General features: G+C 46.0%; 1 protein-coding gene across 1 annotated transcript in view; it reads right to left on the bottom strand.

Annotated features, from left to right (window-relative positions):
* Positions 1-14,729, bottom strand: part of TXLNG (taxilin gamma) — a 57,770-nt gene extending 43,041 nt beyond the window's left edge. Inside the window, exon 1 of the mRNA XM_055269377.2 lies at positions 14,507-14,729. Coding sequence (XP_055125352.1) covers positions 14,507-14,608 — 102 coding nt within the window. The 5' untranslated portion in view covers positions 14,609-14,729. The remainder of the gene's footprint in view (positions 1-14,506) is intronic.
* Positions 14,730-20,987: the final 6,258 nt, after the last annotated feature.

The following is a 20,987-nucleotide window of genomic DNA, read 5'->3' as shown; positions in this document are numbered from 1 at the left end:
ACCAGCCTGACCAACATGGAGAAACCCTGTCTCTACTAAAAATACAAAAATTAGCCGGGCATAGTGGCACATGCCTGTAATCCCAGCTACTCGGGAGGCTGAGGCAGGAGAATTGCTCGAACCCAGGAGGTGGAGGTTGTGGTGAGCAGAGGCTGTGCCATTGCACTCCAACCTGGGCAACAAAAGCAAAACTCCATCTCAAAAAAAAAAAAAAAAAAAAGAATAAAATACATGCAAGACATGGGCTTCAGGAGAACTCACCAACGACTGTAGACTCATTTATAAGCAGAGAAAATAGCCAACCTCTTTCCCTCCAACCCCACTAGGTGGAGAATTAATCTATCATAACGCTAAAAAAATCACTATCTTTGGGAGAAAGGTAGGTTGCCTTTAAATAAATCAGTTGACCACTGAGTAAAGGGGGAAAGTCCTTGACTATCTGGATGTTTTGGGGACTAGACTTCAGGTAAGCGTAATGGAAAGGGAGGTGTGTTAGCCATTCTCATATTGCTATAAAAGAATGCCTGAGGCCGAGCATGGTGACCCATGCCTGTAATCCCAGCACTTTGGGAGGCTGAGGCGGGCGGATCACCTGAGGCCAGAAGTTCGAGACCAGCCTGGCCAACATGGTAAAACCCCATCTCTACTAAAAATACAAAAATTAGCCAGGTGTGGTGGCATGTCCCTGTAATCTCAGCTACTCAGGAGGCTGAGGCAGGAGAATTGCATGAACCCGGGAGGTGGAGGTCGCAGTGAGCTGAGATCGCATCACTGCACTCCAGCCAGGGCGACAGAGCAAGACTCTGTCTCAAAAAACAAACAAAAAAAGAATGCCTGAGACTGGGTAATTTATAAGAAAAGAGGCTTAACTGGCTCACGGTTCTGTTGGCTGTACAGGAAGCACAGTGCTGGCATCTGCTTCTGGCAAGGCCCAGGGAGCTCCAACAAAACAGGAGGAGGCGTGCCACACAGCGAGAGCAGGAGCAAGAGAGCTAAGGGGTCAGGGGAGCCACATATTTTTAAAAACCAGATCTCGCTAGAACTCACTATCGGGGGATGGTTGGCACCAAGCCATGAGGGCCCCTATGATCCAATCACCTCCCACCAGGCCCCACCTCCAACACTGGGATTACAATATAACACGAGATTTGGAGGGAACAAGATCCAAACCGTATCAGGTCTGAGGTTGCTGAAGCCAAGAACTGCTCCACAGGAAATACACTAACAAATAAGCATTTTTCAGAAGTATCTCCTCTTAGCCAGATGTGTTGGCACACGCCTGTAATCCCAGCTACCCAGGAGGCTGAGACAGGAGAATCGCTTGAACCCGGGAGGCAGAGGTTGCAGGGAGCTGAGATAACGCAATTGCACTCCAGCCTGGGTGACAGAGTGAGACTCCATCTCAAAAAAAAAAAAAAAAAAAGTTTCCTCCTCTCCAGGCCTGGATCGGTGGCTTATGCCTGTAATTCCAGCACTTTGGGAGGCTGAGGTGGGCAGATTGTTTGAGTCTAGCAGTTCCAAACCAGCCTGGGAAATATAGCAGCACTCCGTCTCTAAACAAAAATTTGCCAGGTGTGGTAGTGAACGCCTCTAGTCCCAACTAATCGGGAGGCAGAGGCAGGAAGATCACCTGAGCCCGGGAAGTTGAGACTGCAGCGAGCTGAGACTGTGCCACTGCACTCCAGCCTGGGTGACAGAATGAGACCCTGTCTCAAAAAAATAAAAAATTAAAAAAAATAATAAAGTGGCTGGGCATAGTGGCTCACGCCTGTAATCCCAGCACTTCGGGAGACCAAGGTGGGTGGATCGCCTGAGGTCAGGAGCTTGAGACCAGCCTAGCCAACATGGTAAAACCCTGTCTCTACTAAAAATACAAAAATTAGCCGGGCGTGGTGGCGGAAGCCTGTAATCCCAGCTACTCGGGAGGCTGAGGCAAGAGAATCACTTGAACCCGGGAGGCGGAGGTTGCAGTAAGCCAAGGTCACGCCACTGCACTCCAGCCTGGGCTAAAGAGCGAGACTCCATCTCAAAAAAAAAAAAAAAGATTTGATGATGGATAATTATTCCCAAGTGGAATTAGATGGTCAATATCTAAGTTTACTATGTGAGATAAATGGAACACACAAGATGGCTAACAGAATACATGCAAGGCTAAGTTCTGAGTGAAAAAAAGGAATTAAAAAAACTAACATTACTAAATGCCTGACATTTTATTTATTTTTTTGAGACAGAGTCTCGCTCTGTCGCCCAGGCTGGAGTTCAGTGGCGCGATCTCGGTTCACTGCAACCTCCGCCTCCTGGGTTCAAACAATTCTCCTGCCTCAGCCTCCCGAGTAGCTGGGACTACAGGCGCCCGCCACCACGTCCGGCTAATTTTTGTATTTTTAGTAGAGATGGGGTTTCACCATGTTGGCCAGGCTGGTCTCAAACTCCTGACCTCGTGATCCGCCTGCCTTGGCCTCCCAAAGTGCTGGGATTACAGGCATGAGCCACCATGCCCGGCCTAATGCCTGACATTTTAAATACATTATTTAGTTCACAGTTACAATTCTAAGACAGTAGGAACATCACCCCATTGTATAGCTAAAGAAACTAGGGAGCAGAGTAGGAAGTGAGGGGAGGAAGCCATTATTTCAGACCTACATTTATTAAGCCTGGCATGGAGGTTGATGCTTCTATAAGGGGACGTCCTAAAGAACCACATCTAAAGCTAAGAATCATGATGAATACCCAAGTATCCATCGCCAGATGGATATACAAAATATGGTTAATATGTAAGGTAGAATATTATTCCACCTTAAAAAGGAAATGCAGGCGGGCGTGGTAGCTCATGCCTGTAATCCCAGCACTCTGGGAAGCCGAGGTGGGCGGATCACCTGAGGTCGGGAGTTCGAGACCACCCTGACCAACATGGAGAAACCCCGTCTCTACTAAAAATACAAAATTAGCCGGGTGTGGTGGCGCATGCCTGTAATCCCAGCTACTCGGGAGGCTGAGACAGGAGAATCGCTTGAACCCGGGAGGCGGTGGTTGCGGTGAGCTGAGATCGTGCCATTGCACTCCAGCCTGGGAAACGAGTGAAATTCCGTCTCAAAAAAAAAAAAAAAAGGAAATGCTGGCTGGGCACAGTGGCTCATACCTGTAATCCTAGCACTCTGGGAGGCCAAGGCAGTAGGATCACTTGAGCCCAGGAGTTGGAGACCAGCTATAGTGAGACCCTGTCTCCACAAAAAATAAAAATATTAGCCTTGTATGGTGGCACATTCCTGTAGTCCCAGCTACTTGGGAGGCTGAAGCAGGAGGCTTGCTTGAGCCTAGGAGTTCAAGGCTGCAGTGAGCTATGATCATGCCACCGCATTCCAGCCTGGGCGACAGAGCAAGACCCTGTCTCTAAGGAAAAAAAAAACAAAACTTTTGCTGTACACCACAGTATGCTGGTGGTCTTCGAAAAAAGCATGAGTGCAGCTGTTTGAGTTATGAACCCAACTTGCTGCTCTTTCTATGGAACATTTTTTAAATAGACAAACTATGGTTGTTTGTTCAGACCTGGGTATTTGGCAGACATTTTCTCCAAAATATATGAAGAGAGCCTGTCACTTCAAGGCAAGCAAACAACAGTACTTGTTGCCAATGATAAAATTTGAGCTTTCAAGCAAAAAATAGAATTTCTGAAAATTATCTGCCACCATGAGCTTAACAGCTTCCCAATTCTTGAAAAGACTTTTCTGCTGAGATCAGTGGTGATTAATTAACAAATGTGATTTTTATATAGTATACCAAAACGTACCAACATTTGGAAGATGAACACAATTCAGTTAACCAATATTTTCGAAATGACTAATGGATGGTATTACAAAATGACACATGGGGAAAAGAGACCCATTTGACACGCAAGACAGACCAACAGAATCAAAGGATTTCCACAATTATCCACAAAGACTATTACAATACTCCTCCCTGTTCCAACTACATACATGGGTGAGGCCACATTCTCTTCATATACTTAGGCTGAAAGGGCATATTACAACAGATTGAATGCAGAAGCAGATGTCTTCTATTAAGCCATTCATTATAGAGATCTGCAAAAATGTAAAAGAATGCCACTCTTTCCAATAACATTTTGGAAAATCAGCTATTTTTAATTTTTTTAAAATGTTACTTATGTTAACATGTATGGCAGCTTTTGCCATGGCCCCCAATGGTCCCCTCCCCTTGAGCGTGGGCTGAACCTAGTGACTGGCTTCTAATGAAGAGAGAATTCATCAAAAGTGAGAAGATGTCATTTCTATGATTACGATACAAAAGACTGCAACTTCCTTCTCTTTCGTGCTGGCACTCTCTCTCACTCACTCTGATGAAGCAGCTGCCATGTTGTGAGATGCTTACAGAAAGACCCATGTGGCAAGGAACCAAGGAAGGCCTCCGGCCAACTGCTCATGAGGAACTGAGGCCTCAGTCCAACAGCCCACGAGGAACTGAAGCCTGCCAACAGCCACAAGAGTGAGCTCGGAAGTGGATCTTTCCCAGTCAAGCCTTCAGGTGACTGCAGCCCTCGAGAAACCCTAAAGCAAAGGACCTGGCTAAGCCACACTCAGATTCCTAAACCCCGAAAATGTGAGATCACAAATGTTCCAAGTCAGTAAATTTTGGGGTGATCTCTTACGCAGCAATAGATAACCAGAGTACAACATTTCTTTTTTTTTTTTTTTTTTTTTTTTTGAGACAGTCTTGTTCTGTCGACCAGCCTGGAGTGTAATGGTATGATCTCGGCTCACTGCAACCTCCAACTCCTGGGTTCAAGCGATTTTCCTGGCTCAACCTCCCAAGTAGCTGGGATTACAGGCATGCGCCACCACGTCTGGCTAATTTTTGAGGCTGGAGAACTGCCTGAACCCGGGAGGCAGAGGTTGCAGTGAGCCGAGATCGCACCACTGCACTCCAGCTTGGGCAACAAGAGTGAAACTCCGACTCAAAAAAAAAAAAAAAATTGAATTATACACTATAAATGGGCAAACTGTATGGCATGTTACCCAAACAAATTAATAAATAAATGAAGCCAGAGAAATGATGGAGTTCTGAGGAGGGATCATAAATTGGAGGCAGGGTAAGTTCTAGGAGTTGTCCTAACTACTACCTGGGGGCAGGCAGCTAAAGGATCCAGAGTAACAGTCACAGCATGTAAGAGCACAAAGAACACACAGAACCATTAGTAGGTAAATGACAAGAAAAGAGAGGCAGACTAGTGCTAAACTAAGGGATGAGGGAACCTGATCTCCCCCACTGGTGAAGAAGCCAAGAATAAGCAAAAGGATCCGGAAAGGTCTACTTTGTTTTTTTTTTTTTTTTTTTTTTTTGGGACGGAGTCTCGCTCTGTCACCCAGGCTGGAGTGCAGTGGCGCGATCTCGGCTCACTGCAAGCTCCGCCTCCCGGGTTCACGCCATTCTCCTGCCTCAGCCTCTCCGAGTAGCTGGGACTACAGGCGCCCGCCACCACGCCCGGCTAATTTTTTTTTTGTATTTTTAGTAGAGACGGGGTTTCACCGTGGTCTCGATCTCCTGACCTCATGATCCGCCCGCCTCGGCCTCCCAAAGTGCTGGGATTACAAGCGTGAGCCACCGCGCCCGGCCTGAAAGGTCTACTTTGGACACAGCTTCTTTAGTCTCATAACCTAGCAGTGTAAGTGCTAATATTGTACATTTACTGGTAACATCTATATTAGACTGTGTACATCATTTGCCTTTTAATAAGTGAATGTTAATGACTGCATTAAATTTTGCATTTAACTTCTGTGGCTATTTCTTTTATAAAAATAAATTATTCTTTTTTTTATTTTTATTTTTTTGAGATGGAGTCTCACTCTGTCGCCCAGGCTGGAGTGCAGTGGCGCAATCTTGGCTTACTGCAAGCTCCGCCTCCCGGGTTCACACCATTCTCCTGCCTCAGCCTCCTGAGTAGCTGGGAATACAGACACCCGCCACCACACCCGGCTAATTTTTTATATTTTTAGTAGAGACGGGGTTTCACCATGTTAGCCAGGATGGTCTCGATCTCCTGATCTCGTGATCCACCCGCCTCTGCCTCCCAAAGTGCTGGGATTACAGGCGTGAGCCACTGCACCCGGCTAAATTATTCTTTTATAAAAATAAAGGATGCTGGATTCCATGATTTGCAAAATCACTTCTAGTTCGAAAACTGTAACTCAATGAATATCTGCAATCTGAAAGATACTTGTATTAGCGTAAGTACCTCTTTCAGCAGCAAAGGAGCAGGACATTCAAAGATTTTAATGCCCAAAGCCACTGAAATATACTTGGACCTGATCTATTTACAGGACAGGGGCTGGGTCACACAACTAGCACCTTTAAGCCACAGACTCTTAGATGTAAAATGGTCCTTTACTTTTATGGGTTACCTAAGTGAACATCCCTGTCCCAATTTTATGAAGTCATCCTTCCCTAGCACCATATGGACCAACCCTGATACACCTCTGAAACATCAAGCCTTCTTTTTATTTGTCTTACTGCCCCAGACCACTTCAACTCTTTGCTAACACCAGGTTGTATGAACTTTATTTAGAAGAAGTTAAAGAGAGTCTCTCTGAACTCTCTACCTTTCAATTTATTCAAATTACACTTGGAGGTACTGTTGCAGGAAGTTGTACCATGGCATACCTGCTAAATCATAAATCTCAAGGTTAACCTAGGGCCTAGGTGAATGAAGCAAAAGATATTAAGAGGCTCAAAACTCCTCTGGTCCCCAAATTATAATCAATTTTCGATATCCCCTAATCATCCAACTCCATCCCTCATAATTTGTCTTCGTTTAGCAAAAACTATTACTATTACTATTTTACCTACCAGCATGTTTTGCTCACTTTCAACTAGGGGCACTTTTGTGACCTTTACTATCTGAGGAGATGTTAACATGAGAGATACGAAATATGGACAATGGCTTTGGAGCCCAAAGAGCCGAAACTCTGAATATACCACTTAGCATCTCCTGTGTGGCCATAGGGAGGCCAACATCTCAGTTTCCTTATCTGTAAACTGGGATGTACAGTACTTACCTTCTTGGGTAAGTAGATATAATAGGTATAATAGGTATAAATTGCTGATAGATATAAATTGCTGACACATAGCAGAACTGTTATAATATTTGAATGAAGACATTTTACAGGCTGGGTGCAGTGGCTCACACCTGTAATCCCAGCAGTTTGGGAGGCCAAGGCAGGAGAATCACGCTTGAGCCTAAGAGTTTAAGACCAGCCTGCACAACATAGGAAGACCCTGTCTCTCAAAAAAAAAGAAAAAAAAACAGCCAGAATTGGTGGCACACACACCTATAGTCCTAGCTACTAGGAAGGCTGAGGCAGGAAGATCACTTGAGACCAGGAGTTCAAGGCTGCAATAAGCTTAACTGCACTCCAGCCTGGGCAACACAGGGAGATCCTGTCTCAAAAAAAAAAAAAAAAAAGATATTTTACAAAATGCATTCATTCTCACTTTTAATATGGGCCATTTTGCAATCCAAAAGGCCTATAAAGAAATGAGTTTCTAAGCTACTGGCACATCTTTCTTGCCAAACCATTCTACCTTGAAAGTAGGGAAAGAAGAAACATGAAAAAAAAAAGTAGCCAGTAAATATTACTCAAGACAGACTATAAGGTAGGAAGTAGGAGATAACAGAGGTCATTCTAGGGACATTTTGGAAATGCAACACAGAATGCAAATCAACACCCTAAGCAATAAATGCTAATACAATTATTTTGATAGCATAGGAGGACAACACCAGTTATTTTATGTATCTTTTCCTTCAAGTAATGTAAGTATTTATAAGTGCCAACAGAATTTCAACTAGGAGGTAGATTCAATCATAAAAACATACTCCCAGGGTCTTAATGGATCTTAAAGGTCACCTTACCTATTTCTATCCTCTTCTAGAAATGTCCCATCTCAATGTTGATGAATATGATATTAAATTTGTATATTATTATATACTTTTTTTTTTTTGACATGGAGTCTCCCTCTACGTCACCCAGGCTGGAGTATAGTGGCACGATCTCGGCTCACAGCAACATCCGCCTCCCAAGTTCAAGTGATTCTCCTGCCTCAGCCTCCCGAGTAGCTGGGATTACAGGCATGTGCTACCATGCCCAGCTAATTTTTGTATTTTTAGTAGAGATGGGGTTTCACCATGTTGACCAGGCTGGTCTTGAACTCCTGACCTCAGGTGATCCACCTGCCTCGGTCTTCCAAAGTGCTGGGATTACAGGCATAAGCCACCACGCCCAGCCTATACTTTTTATTTTTATTATTATTATTTTTTAGAGACAGGATCTCACTCTCATGCCCAGGCTAGAGTGCAGTGGCCCAATCATGGCTCACTGCAGCCTTGACCTCCTGGACTCAAGTGATCCTTCCACCTCAGCCTCCCAAGTAGCTGGAACTACAGGCACATACCAATGTGCCTAGCTAAGTTTTTTATTCTTCATAGAGACGGGGTCTCCCTGTGTTGCCCAAGCTGGTCTCAAAATCCTGGCCTCAAGCAGTCCTCCTGTCTCAGCCTCCCAAAGCACTGAGATTACAAGCATGAGCCACCATGCCTGGCCCATACTTTATAAATACTGACACATCCGTTATACTAACTAAAAGTTATTCATAATCACATTAGAACCAAACAAGAGGAATTAGGGGGAGGGCAGCAGGAAGAGGAGGAACAGGCAAACAGATTTCTTGAGGTATTAAGTTAAAACTTAATGAGGTAAGCAGAAACTTCCCATGCATTAGAAGACATCTGTCATACTATCAGTTACACAACTATACACTAACTCTAGCAAACTTCACTAGCTGTGGGCTCTATTATTCAAGCAAGTTTGTTTCTGACTGAGACTCAGATGCCTTATCTATATACCTGGCGATACCACCTACCTTGCAGAGTTAAGGAGATATTAGAATGCATTCACACCTTAAGTGACTAACACAGTGCATGAAACACAAATGAAATTTGAGGTCTCAAAATTTCTTCCCTTTGAAACATAACTCTGAGAAGTATAAAACTGTGACAGCATATCTATTTAATAGAAGCCCATTATAGTGAATCTTGTGAAGAATCCCACAAAAGCAGTTTTATGTCATTTGGATTTGATATATACCTTCCTAAATAAAACTTCTCTAGACAAGACCAATATAAATAACACAAAAAATAACATATAAAACACCTTCCAGGCCAGGCGCGGTGGCTCACGCCTATAATTCCAGCACTCTGGGAAGCCGAGGCAGGTGGATCATTTGAGGTCAGGAGTTCAAGACCAGCCTGGCCAACATGGTGAAACCCCATCTCTACTAAAAATACAAAAATTAGCCAGGCCTGGTGGCGCATGCCTGTAATCTCAGCTACTCGGGAGGCTGATACAGGAGAATCACTTGAACCCAGGAAGTGGAGGTTGCAGTGAGCTGAGATTGCGCCATTGCACTCCTGCCTGGGCGACAGAACAAGACTCCATCTCAAAAAAACAAAATAAATTAAAAATAAATAAATAAAACACGTTCCAATAACATAATAAATATGGCATAATATGATATGAAAATGTGGCATGAATAGCAGAATATGCTGTATCTGGTTTGTTCTCATTACTGCTTATCCTATTTGATCCCAGTAAAAGAAAAAAATAAATTTACCTAAGCTTGGTGATACAATTAGAAAACAATGGTGTAAGCAGATCACTTTACTTCTCATTACTTAATCTCTGTACTAGAAGAGTGGAAGTTCATCAAGTTGGCAAATGGGGAGAAAAACAAGATTAATGAAATGGCTTCTTCCTGCCCCCATACTCTTGCCCAACCCTGACCTGATTTCTCCTCATTATGTCTATCACGGAGAGATTCTGGGAAGAGGAGAGAATATAAAGGTTGGAAGATGGATTTACAAAATTAGCACCCTAAATGCAAGAGAAATTAATCTCTTCCATATGTCCTCCCCTCCAAACCATGTAAAATTCTACATATCCCACACTGTGCCAAATGTGTCCCATCAACTCCTTCTTCACAGTAATCCCCTGTGGTAGGTATGAGCATTATCCCCTCTTTATAGATGATGCAACTGAAGCTTAGAAAGACTGAGAAACTTGCCCAAGGTTGCAGAGCTATGGGCGGCAGAAAGCCGAGTCCCAACTCCAAAATCCATAGATTTACCCAGTACTACACTACTCATTACTGTAGTATAGATGAAAGAGTATTGGGTTCCAGACTCAGCTTCACCCCTTAGGCAAGTGAGTTAACCTGGTTGAGCAGCTTGTCATCAGCAAATGAGGGCAGTGAAAGCTGCCCAGCCTTCTCCACAGCCTCTGACTGGTGCTGAAAGAGTTAGTGTATGTGCAAATGTGCCATAAAAACTACAGGGCATTATGTAAATGCAAGATTTTGTTAATTTGGGCCTGGGTACCTTGTATTATCCTTCCACATGGTTTATGGACCTAAAAATTAGTTTAATAGTAAATAATTTTTAACATTCCCAAGCAAAAATCTAGTAAAGAAAAAAAAATACCAACCTCAGACATCTGGAAAAGGCAAAACTATGGAGACAGTAAAACGATCAGGCCAGGTGTGGTGGCTCATACTTATAATCCCAGCACTTTGGGAGGCCAAGGCAGAAGGATCGCCTGAGCCTAGGAGATCAAGACCAGCCTGGGCAACATAGCAGGAACCCCATCTCAATAAAATTAAAAAAAATAAAATCAGTGGCTGCCAGTAGTCTAGGGGAAGAGAGAGAGGGATGAATAAGTAGAGCACAAGGGATTTATAGGACTGTGAAACTTTTCTGTGTGATACTGTAATCGTGGATCCATGTCACTACACATTTGTCAAAATGCACAGAATATATAGCACCAGAGTGAACCCTAATGTAAACTATGGACTTAGTCAATAATAATATAGCAATATTGGCTCATGAATTTTAACACAAGTATCACACTAATGCAAGATGTAAATAACAGGGGATAAGAGTCAGGCGCAGTGGCTCATGCCTGTAACCTCAGCACTTTGGGAGGCCGAGGCAGGCGGATCACCTGAGGTCGGGAGTTTGAGACTAGCCTGACCAACATGGAGAAACCCCGTCTCTACTGAAAATACAAAAAAAATTAGCCGGGCGTGGTGGCACATGCCTGTAATCCCAGCTACTCGGGAGGCTGAGGCAGGAGAATTGCTTGAACCCAGCAGGCAGAGGTTGTGGTGAGCCGAGATCATGCCATTGCACTCCAGCCTGGGCAATGAGAGCAAAACCCCATCTCAAAAATAATAATAATAATAGGGGGAAAGGGTGTATGTGAGGGGGTATATGGAAACTGTACTTTCTACTCAATTTTTCTGTAAAACTAAAAACCATTCCCAAAAAAAGTCTATTAATTTTTTTTTACATCAACCTTATAAAGCAAATTCTACATAGGGATTTAGGAGGTAAAATGAATGAGCCTGATGTTCTAAAAAATGCCTGACATACTAGATATTGTGTACTCATCTTTTTAGACCAATGCTGATAAAATTTTTATGCAATGATGGAAATACTCTAGATCTGCTCTAATACAGTAGCCACTAGCCACACTGGCTACTGAATACCTGAAACTTGGTTAGTATGACTGAAGAAAAAAATTTTTAATTTTAATTTTAGTTAACAAATTTAGCTACATGTCATTAGTGGCTACTATCAGCACAGTTTTAGACAATTCCTCAACAGACCCCTAGTAGTGTACTGTAACATTACCTTTAGAAGCAAAAGGCTACCTCAAGAGACCATTCAAATGGATGTAGTTATGAAACAATGCCACAATTAACTGAGCAGGTCACGAGTGACTAGGCAGATGATTAAAGCAACCAGGAACCAAGAAAGCCCATCTCCAATTGTTCCTCACTTCAGGTCCCATAATGTAACTAGATAATGACAAAACACTCACTTTTCTTTTAATTCTTTCAATATTTTCAAAAAACTCAATTCATTAAACATTTCTGCTTCCTGAAAAAAAGAGTAGAGGTTAAGTTGGAATTAAGGGATATTTTTTCAAGTCAGTGACCCAAAAGAAATTTTAAAATTAAGGGACACAAGGAAGTAATGTAAAAATGATTTTTAAAAAAATTTTTGGCCAGTTGCAGTGGCTCATGCCTGTAATCCCACCACTTTGGAAGGCCAAGGTGGGTGGCCTTCCTGAGGCCAGGAGTTCAAGACCAGCCTGGTCAACATAGTGAAACGCTGTTTCTACTAAAAATACAAAAATTAGCTGGGCGTGGTGGCACACAACTGTAATCCCAGCTACTCAGGAGGCTGAGGCACGAGAATCGCTGGAACCCAGGAGGTGGAAGATGCAGTGAGCCAAGATCGCTTCACTGCACTGCAGCCTGGATAACAGAGCAAGACTCTGACTCAAAAAAAAAAAACAAAAAAAAAACAAGTTTTTTTTTTAAGAGACAGGGTCTCTCACTCTGCGGCCCAGGCTACCCTCCTGCTTCAGTCTCCCGGCTAGGTGGTACTACAGGTGCATGCCACCATAGCTGGCTTAAAAATGATTTTTGCAAACACAAGATATTCACCCAATTTGTTAAATGAAAATTCAAAGGTTATTTTACCATGTATTTGAATGCCGTCACTGTCAGTTAGAAATCAAAAAGAAAAAGATGCTCAGAAGAGCATAAGCAAAGAAGAATGGAGTATGAGGTACATAAACAAAAATGAGTAGACACACACATGACTATTCCTATCCAGCTGTTAACCAAAGCTCTGCACCTGAAAGGGTCATTACCTCCTATCTTGGTTATTTTAAATGCTAGTTGATTAAACCTCAGTTCCTAATTCAACGACTTTTTGTCCTTATCCCAGTGTCATAAAAGGGAACTTATATCCTCAATTGCAGTGGCTTTTTATCAGAGTCCTCCTCCCCTGGGGAACCTACGAAATCAAACACTGAGATTGGCACCCCACCCTCAGGGAATAAGTAAAGTGTCCAAAGTGCCGGTGTTGAATCCCTTACAGGACATTGGTCCACAGCTTCTTGTTCAGTCCTGCAAGCACTGGATCTTTCTTTTAGAATACAAAGAGAGGGAGAGAAAGAAAGAGAGGTAATTGAGAAGTAGTAACACTGTCATGCAGAAACATGAAAATACCTGACCTTAGAAACAGGCCCCAAAAAGCTAATTCTTAACACTCTGCTCAGACGTAAACTGGACCTTTGTTCTCCCATGTGAAGTTTATGAATTGCATTAGAAAAATATTATTTCGTAATTTCATACAGGAGTTTTTAAGAGTGTTCAAATACACAATTAAGTAATATTAAATAGCCCTCGGTGATCAAGCAAGACATCCAACAAGTTGAAAGTTTCAATATGTTCACCTGCAAGGAAAAAAAGAGATGGGGTTCCCACCTTCCCAGCCTCGGTCCCCGCAATTATCCATTCCAGGGCCCCGAAAACCCTGTACCCCATTCGTTGTGCAATCTTTCTCAAACTCCACCCACTGAGATCCAGAACAAGTGGAATTGTCCCGTTCTGAAAGAGGTCTCAATTTTCCTGTATCTAGGGAGGGACTGAAAACTCCTTGACATGAGTCAAGTAAGGCAAGGGGAACAGTCCGGCCTGTTTCCCAGATTGAGAAAGACCCAAGACCAGGGTCGGGAAGGCGTTCAAGTTTCCACTCATCAAATTAAAAAAACTAATAATAAATGAAAGAAAGAAAAGAGGGGGAAAAAGGGGAGGGTGGTAAATAGGACTGGGAGGACCAGCTATCATGCGATATCCCAACTCTGCAGGACCAAGGTCCTCCAGCATCGCCTCCCCATCCATCCCCGGCCCCACGTGCAGCCAAGCCCGCGGAGCCCCGGGGTCTAGGTCCCGGGGGCCGAGCGTCCCGCTCGCACCGGCCCTGCGACGCTCACCCGCTCTCCTGCCCGCCCGCGCAGTGGCGGGGAGCGCAGGGGGGCGGGGGAAGGGGGGCCAAGCACACCCCGGCTCCCGCGCGGTTATCTTACTGCGCAACAGCCTAGCCTGAGCAGCCCGAGGGCACCCCGCAGCGCGCCCTGCGCACCTGCCCGACGCCAGGAGGGCGAGCCCACGACCCCAGCGAGCCCCTAGACGGCGGCGCTCAGCGCCGGGAGCACGGTGACGGCGGTGACTGGGAGACGGAACGCCTGGCGCCCGGATCCCCGCAGTGCTGGCCGCACGTGGCTGTCACACCTGGCGCACCCCCGCCTCGCACCCCTTCTCCCTTAGAACCGCGTGCGCCCCCTGCCCTCCCTCCCGGCTTCCCCGCCGCGCGCCGCCAAACCCCAACCGTCGTCCCTTCCCACCCCAGCCATCGCGGTCCCACCACCCCCACCTGCTCCCACTGTCGTCACCCCCGGGAGGGAAGAGGACCGGATGTTCGTCCCGTGGCTAAAGGTAACCAGGGAGAGAGAAGAGGTGTACCCTGAAAAAGGGAGCCCAAACATCCCCCGGGCCGGACAACAACGAGGGCGTCCCCCTGACTGACCTTCTGCCGCGGGCTGCGTCGCCGTCCGCCCCGTCCGGCCTCAGTCGCCTCTTCGGCGCCGCCGCCTCTTCCCCGCGCTGCCTCCTCTACCCGCGTCGCCATGAGGTGACGGCAGCAGCCAAACAAGCGGCCCGACAAGGGGCACGGAATCTCGCAGGGCCTTTCGCCCCGCCCCCGAGCCCCCACGACCACTCGCCGCGTGCGAGACTTCCCACGTGACCGGAGGAGGTTGGCCCCCGAGGGGACGGAGCGAGATGGGGGTGGGGAGCATTGAATACTGGGCTGGGCTTCAGCAAGACCGAAGGGCAGATAGAGGCCGTGTGAGTCTGCGCGGATCGGGAATGGGATTCGGGAGTGGACTACAAGTCCCAGCAGGGCGTGCGGCCACAGCTCGCAGGCTCGGATCGGGATTGGAACATAAAGCGGCGTTCTGAAAAGGGGAGAGTGCTGCACTCAGTGTGCTTCGTGTGCAGCCTAGTGGGACTTGCGGTTTCTGGGGGCGATGTCTGGCTATAGGACTCGTTATGATCCTTCGGGGAAAGTTTAGAAATATCCCCGCGTTTGAGAAGGAGCACGATCGGCGACACATTCTTGTGTTTTTGTTTTTGTTGCCATTCTTAGGAATTGGGCGCGAATGATTTGGGGATAAGGGAAAATATTTCGCGACTTTCAAGACGGAAGGTGTATTGGCTCTTAGAATTTGAAGTTTCGTGCTCGGGCACCTGCCCCGAGCCCTGCCCCTCCACCAGAGTTGTCACCACGGTTTACTTGTCCTGAGCTCCCGCGAGATAGGTGCCGCATTCTATTCACCTTGGTTGAACCGCCCCGGCTTCTGCACACTTGCTTGGCACTTCATTCATGTTGAATGTATCCTGCTTTCTCCCACCCCATTTACTCGTTTCATTACCTAAATTTTTCAACAAACTCGGTTTGCTGAACCGAATTTTTTTTTCTTTATATGATGTTGGGGGAGAGAGGGGAGCTTTCCTCAGGAATATTCCCTATTTCCATCTGATGGAACCAGATCTCCAATGGCCGAGCTTCTGAAAGGCACAGACCATCATGAAATCCTGATAGATTGTCTTAAACAATTCATTATGAGGCCGGGCGCGGTGGCTCACGCCTGTAATCCCAACACTTTGGGGTACCGAGGCGGGTGGATCACGAGGTCAGGAGTTGCAGACCAGCCTGGCCAACATAGTGAAACTCTGTCTCTACTAAAAATACAAAAATTAGCCTGGCATAGTGGTGCGCGCCTGTAGTCCCAGTTACTCGGGAGACTGAGGCAGGAGAATCGCTTGAACCCGGGAGGCGGAGGTTGCGGTGAGCCGAGATCGCGCCACTGCACTCTAGCCTGGGCCATAGAGCGAGACTCCGTCTCAATAATAATAATTCATTAAGAAAATCTGTGCAAGTCATATCATTTTTATTAGATTTGAATACAAAACGGTGGTAGCAGGTGGCAACAATTTAATAACATAGATGAGAGTGAATTTCAATATTGGGGAAATTCCATCCATTACTTTTAAATATTTCTGTAAGTTTGAAAAAAGTATCATTTTGTTTCCTGGGCAGAACATCACAGTCCAGCTTTGCGATTTCAAAACCAAAGCATAGTTTGGGACATAGGTGACAACTGATAATGAACCGATAACTAGACTCTATAAAACTGATGACCTCAGCCACCATGTCTCATATTCTTAAAGGCAAGTCCCAACAAGATGCAGAATAAATCTATCAGTAATGCAATTCTCCAGGGATCAAGTGGCAAATGCACTGTAGTTAAATTATGGTACAATAGCCGGGCGCGGTGGCTCACGCTTGTAATCCCAGCACTTTGGGAGGCCGAGGCGGGCAGATCACGAGGTCAGGAGATCGAGACCACGGTGAAACCCCGTCTCTACTAAAAATACAAAAAATTAGCCGGGCGTGGTGGCGGGCACCTGTAGTCCCAGCTACTCGGAGAGGCTGAGGCAGGAGAATGGCGTGAACCCGGGAGGCGGAGCTTGCAGTGAGCTGAGATCGCGCCACTGCACTCCAGCCTGGGTGCCTGGGTGACAGAGCGAGACTCTGTCTCAAAAAAAAAAAAATTATGGTACAATAGAATGCAACGGGCAGGGCGCGGTGGCTCACGCTTGTAATCCCAGCACTTTGGGAGGCTGAGGCGGGCGGATCACGAGGTCAGGAGATCGGGACCACGGTGAAACCCCGTCTCTACTAAAAATACAAAAAAATTAGCCGGGCGTGGTGGCGGGCGCCTGTAGTCCCAGCTACTCGGAGAGGCTGAGGCAGGAGAATGGCGTGAACCCGGGAGGCGGAGCTTGCAGTGAGCCGAGATTGCGCCACTGCACTCCAGCCTGGGCGACAGAGCAAGACTCCATCTCAAAAAAAAAAAAAAAAAAAAAAATAGAATGCAACGAAGCCACTAAAACTGATAAGCATTTAAAAAAATTGATATAGAAAAAATATTCCATTTATGTAGAATTGCCTCCGAGTATGTTTTTTTGTTTTGTTTTGTTTTGTTTTGTTGAGACGGAGTCTCTCTCTGTCACCCAGGCTGGAGTGCAGTGGCCAACATAGTGAAACCCCGTCTCTACTAAAAATACAAAAATTAGCCGGGCATGGTGGTGGTGGTGGGCTTTTCTTTTTTCTTTTTTCTTTTTTCTTTTTTTTTTTCCCCAAGACGGAGTCTTGCTGTCACCCAAAGCTGGAGTGCAGTGGCACAATCTCAGCTCACTGCAACCTCCGCCTCCCAGGTTCAAGCAATTCTCCTGCCTCAGCCTCCCGAGTAGCTGGGATTGCAGGCACGTGCCACCACGCTGGGCTAATTTTTGTATTTTTAGTAGAGACAGGGGTTTCGCCATGTTGGCCAGGCTGGTCTTGAACTTCTGACCTCCTGATCTGCCCTCCTCGGCCTCCCAAAGTGCTGGGATTACAGGTGTGAGCAACCGCCCCCAGCCAGTGATGGGCTTCTGTAATTCCAGCTATTTGGGATCTGAGACAGGAGAATCACTTGAACCTGGGCAGCAGAGGTTGCAGTGAGCCAATATCGTGCCATTGAACTCCAGCCTGGGTGAGGAGAAACTCCATCACACACACACACAAAAAAAGTAAGTTATTCCTCAAAAAAAAATTTTTTTTAGATATGGGGCATTATGTTGCCCAGGCTGGTTTCAAATTTCATGATTTTCTATATTGCTTAAGTATGTATGGAATGAAAAAAATCAATAAAGTTATCTTTATTAAGGAAAGAGGCCGGCCACGGTGGCTCACGCCTGTAACCCCAGCACTTTGGGAGGCCAAGGCGGGCGGATCACATGAGGTCAGAAGTTCAAGACCAGCCAGACCAACGTGGTGAAACCCGGTCTGTGCTAAAAATAGAATTAGCCAGGCGTGGTGACACGTGCCTGCAATCCCAGCTACTAGGGAGGCTGAGGCAGGAGAATCGCTTGAACCCAGGAGGCAGAAGTTGCAGTGAGCCGGGATCACGCCATTGCACTCCAGCCTGGGCAACAAGAGCGAGACTCCATCTCAAAAAATAAAAAGAAAAGAAAAGAACTATGCCATTAACCCCAAGCCTTCAGAGAAATCAAAAATATTTAATTGAATTAAATGCATATCTTTTTTTTTTTTTTTTGAGACAGCATTTTGCTCTTGTTGCCCAAGCTGGAGTGCAGTGGCCAATCTTGGCTCACTGCAACCTCTGCCTCCCGGGTTCAAGCGATTCTCCTGCCTCAGCCTCCCAAGTAGCTGGGATTACAGGCGCGCACCACCACGCCCAGCTAATTTTTCTATTTTTAGTGGAGACGGGGTTTCACCATGTTTGCCAGAATGGTCTTCATCTCTTGACCTTGTGATCCGTCCACCTCGGCCTCCCAAAGTGCTGGGATTACAGGCCTGAGCCACCGTGCCTGGTCTCTTTTTTTTTTTTTTTTTAATGCAGAGACTTGCTCTGTCGCCCAGACTGGAGTGCAGTGGCATGATCTCAGCCCACTGCAATCTCTATCTCCTGGGTTCAAGGAATTCTCGTGTCTCAGCCTCCCTAGTAGCTGGGATTACTGGCGTGCGCCACCACCCCCGGCTAATTTTTGCATTTTTAGTAGAGATGGGGTTTCGCCATGTTGGCCAGGCTGCTCTCAAACTCCTGGCCTCAAGTGCTCCGCCCGACTCGTCCTCTGCCCAACTTGTCCTCCACCCAACTCGTCCTCCCAAAGTGCTGGGATTATGAGTTTGAGCCGCAATGCCTGGCCTATCCTTTCTTTTTTTTTTTTTTTTTTTTGAGATAGAGTTTCGCTCTTGTTCACGGGGCTAGAGTGCAATGGTGTGATCTCGGCTCACCACAACCTGTGCCTCCCGGGTTTAAGCGATTCTCCCGGCTCAGCCTCCCAAGTAGCTGGGATTACAGGCGTGTGCCACCACGCCCAGCTAATTTTTGAATTTTAGTAAAGACGGGGTTTCTCCATGTTGTTCAGGCTGGTCTCGAACTCCTGACCTCAGGTGATCCGCCTGCCTCAGCCTCCCAAAGTGCTGGGATTACAGGCATGAGCCACCGTGCCCGGCTCCTTTCTTTATTTCCAAGACTTTAAGGGTCATCCAATGTTCTGTTTACATTGATTGTTCTCACCTTTGCTCCAGGACTATTGTCTTTTAACTGTGCCTGCAGGCGTGGCTCACACCTGTAATCTCAGCAGTTTGGGAGGCCGAGGCAAGAGAACTGCCTGAGCCCCGGTGTTTGAAACCAGCGTAGGCGACAAAGCGAGACCTCGTCTCTGAATAAATAAAGTTATAAAATAAAAAAAACCGGGCACTGTGGCTCACGCCTGTAATCCCAGTACTTTGGGAGGCCGAGGAGGGCGGATCACCTGAGGTCGGGAGTTCGAAACCAGCCTGACCAACATGGTGAAACCTCGTCTCTACTAAGAATACAAAAAAAAAAAAAAAATCAGCAGGGCATGGTGGCGTGTGCCTGTAGTCCCAGCTACTCGGGGAGGGTGAGGTAGGAAAATCGTTTGAACCCAGGAGGCGGAGGTTGCAGTGAGCCGAGTTCATGCCACTGCACTCCAGCCTGGGTGACAGAGGGAAACTCTATCTCAAAAAAAAAAAAAAAAAAAAAAAAAAAAAAAAAAAAAAAAAAAAAACACTGTGTCTGCTAGAAGGGTAAAGGCCACCAGAACAATAGCTCCTCATTGGGTATGGGGTGTTCTCTCCAGGCTCCCTAAGGAATGTGAATATAACCTGAATATGGCTCCATTTATTCAGATGTTTATTAAAGTCTTGAGCAAGCAGGCATCAAACAATTTATGTGAACGGTAAGCTCAATGAGGTCCCAACTCTTTGACCTTTGAGATGCTCTGACCACCGTTGTGATGAAATGTAGGGCTCTCAAGTTGGACTCACCACTATTACAGAGGCAGGATTCTGTTGGCCTTATAGCCAATATCAGGGAACTGGAACCCTCAGAGTTTATAGCTGGACACAGGACCGTTTAGAGGTTTAGCCTAGAGTATTATCCTGAAGGAAACAAGCTTCGGACTTGCTAGATTCTTTTTTTTTTCTTATTAATTGTCTGTATGACAAAGATTCTTTTTTTTAAGAAAGATTCTTATACTCTTTTAACGCAAAAGTGAGGAGAGTCTCATATATTTTAAACAATGCATATATCTTGAATATCCCTGATTTCACTAATGTGAGCCCATTCTAATGCTGTTATTTTTATTTTTATTATTTATGTTTGGTGACAGGGTCTCACTCTGTCACCCAGGCTGTAGTTCAATGGTGCCATCACGGCTTACTGCAGCTGCCACCTCCCAGGCTCAGGTGTTCCTCCTGCCTCAGCCTCCCCAGTAGCTGGGACCACAGGTGTGCACCACTACACCTGGCTAATTAAATATATATATATATATATATATATATTTGTAGAGATGGTGGGAGGGTGTCTCCCTATGTTGCCCAGGCTGGTCTCAAACTCCTAGGCTCAAGTGATCCTCCCACTTTGGCCTTGTAAAGTGTTGGGATTACAGGTGTGAGCCACCATGCCCAGCCTCTAATGCCTGTTACATTAGCTAAAGCTAATAAGCTACTAATTTCACCTATGAAAACCCATTTCTGGCCGGGCACGGTGGCTCACACTTGTAACCCCACCACTTTGGAAGACTAAGGTGGGTGTATCGCTTGACTCCAGGAGTTGGAGACCAGCCTGGGCAATATGGCAAAACCCCATCTCTGCAAAAAATTAGCTGGGCGTGGGGGTGCACACCTGTAGTCCCAGTTATTTGGGAGGCTGAGGCAGGAGGATCACCTGAGCCTGGGAGGTGGAGGTTGCAGGGAGCCAAGATTGTGCCACTGCACTCCAGCCTGGGCAATAGAGTGAGACCCTGTCTAAAAAAAGAAAAAAGAAAACCCATTTCTTTTTTCTTTTTTTAGACGGAGTTTCGCTCTTGTTGCCCAGGCTGGAGTGCAATGGCGCGATTTCAGCTCACTG

This window comes from Symphalangus syndactylus, chromosome X, assembly GCF_028878055.3.
Source record: "Symphalangus syndactylus isolate Jambi chromosome X, NHGRI_mSymSyn1-v2.1_pri, whole genome shotgun sequence".
NCBI classification, from domain to species: Eukaryota; Metazoa; Chordata; class Mammalia; order Primates; family Hylobatidae; genus Symphalangus; species Symphalangus syndactylus.
Note: the sequence above shows the minus strand (reverse complement) of the source record. Positions and strands in the feature narration are given on the sequence as shown.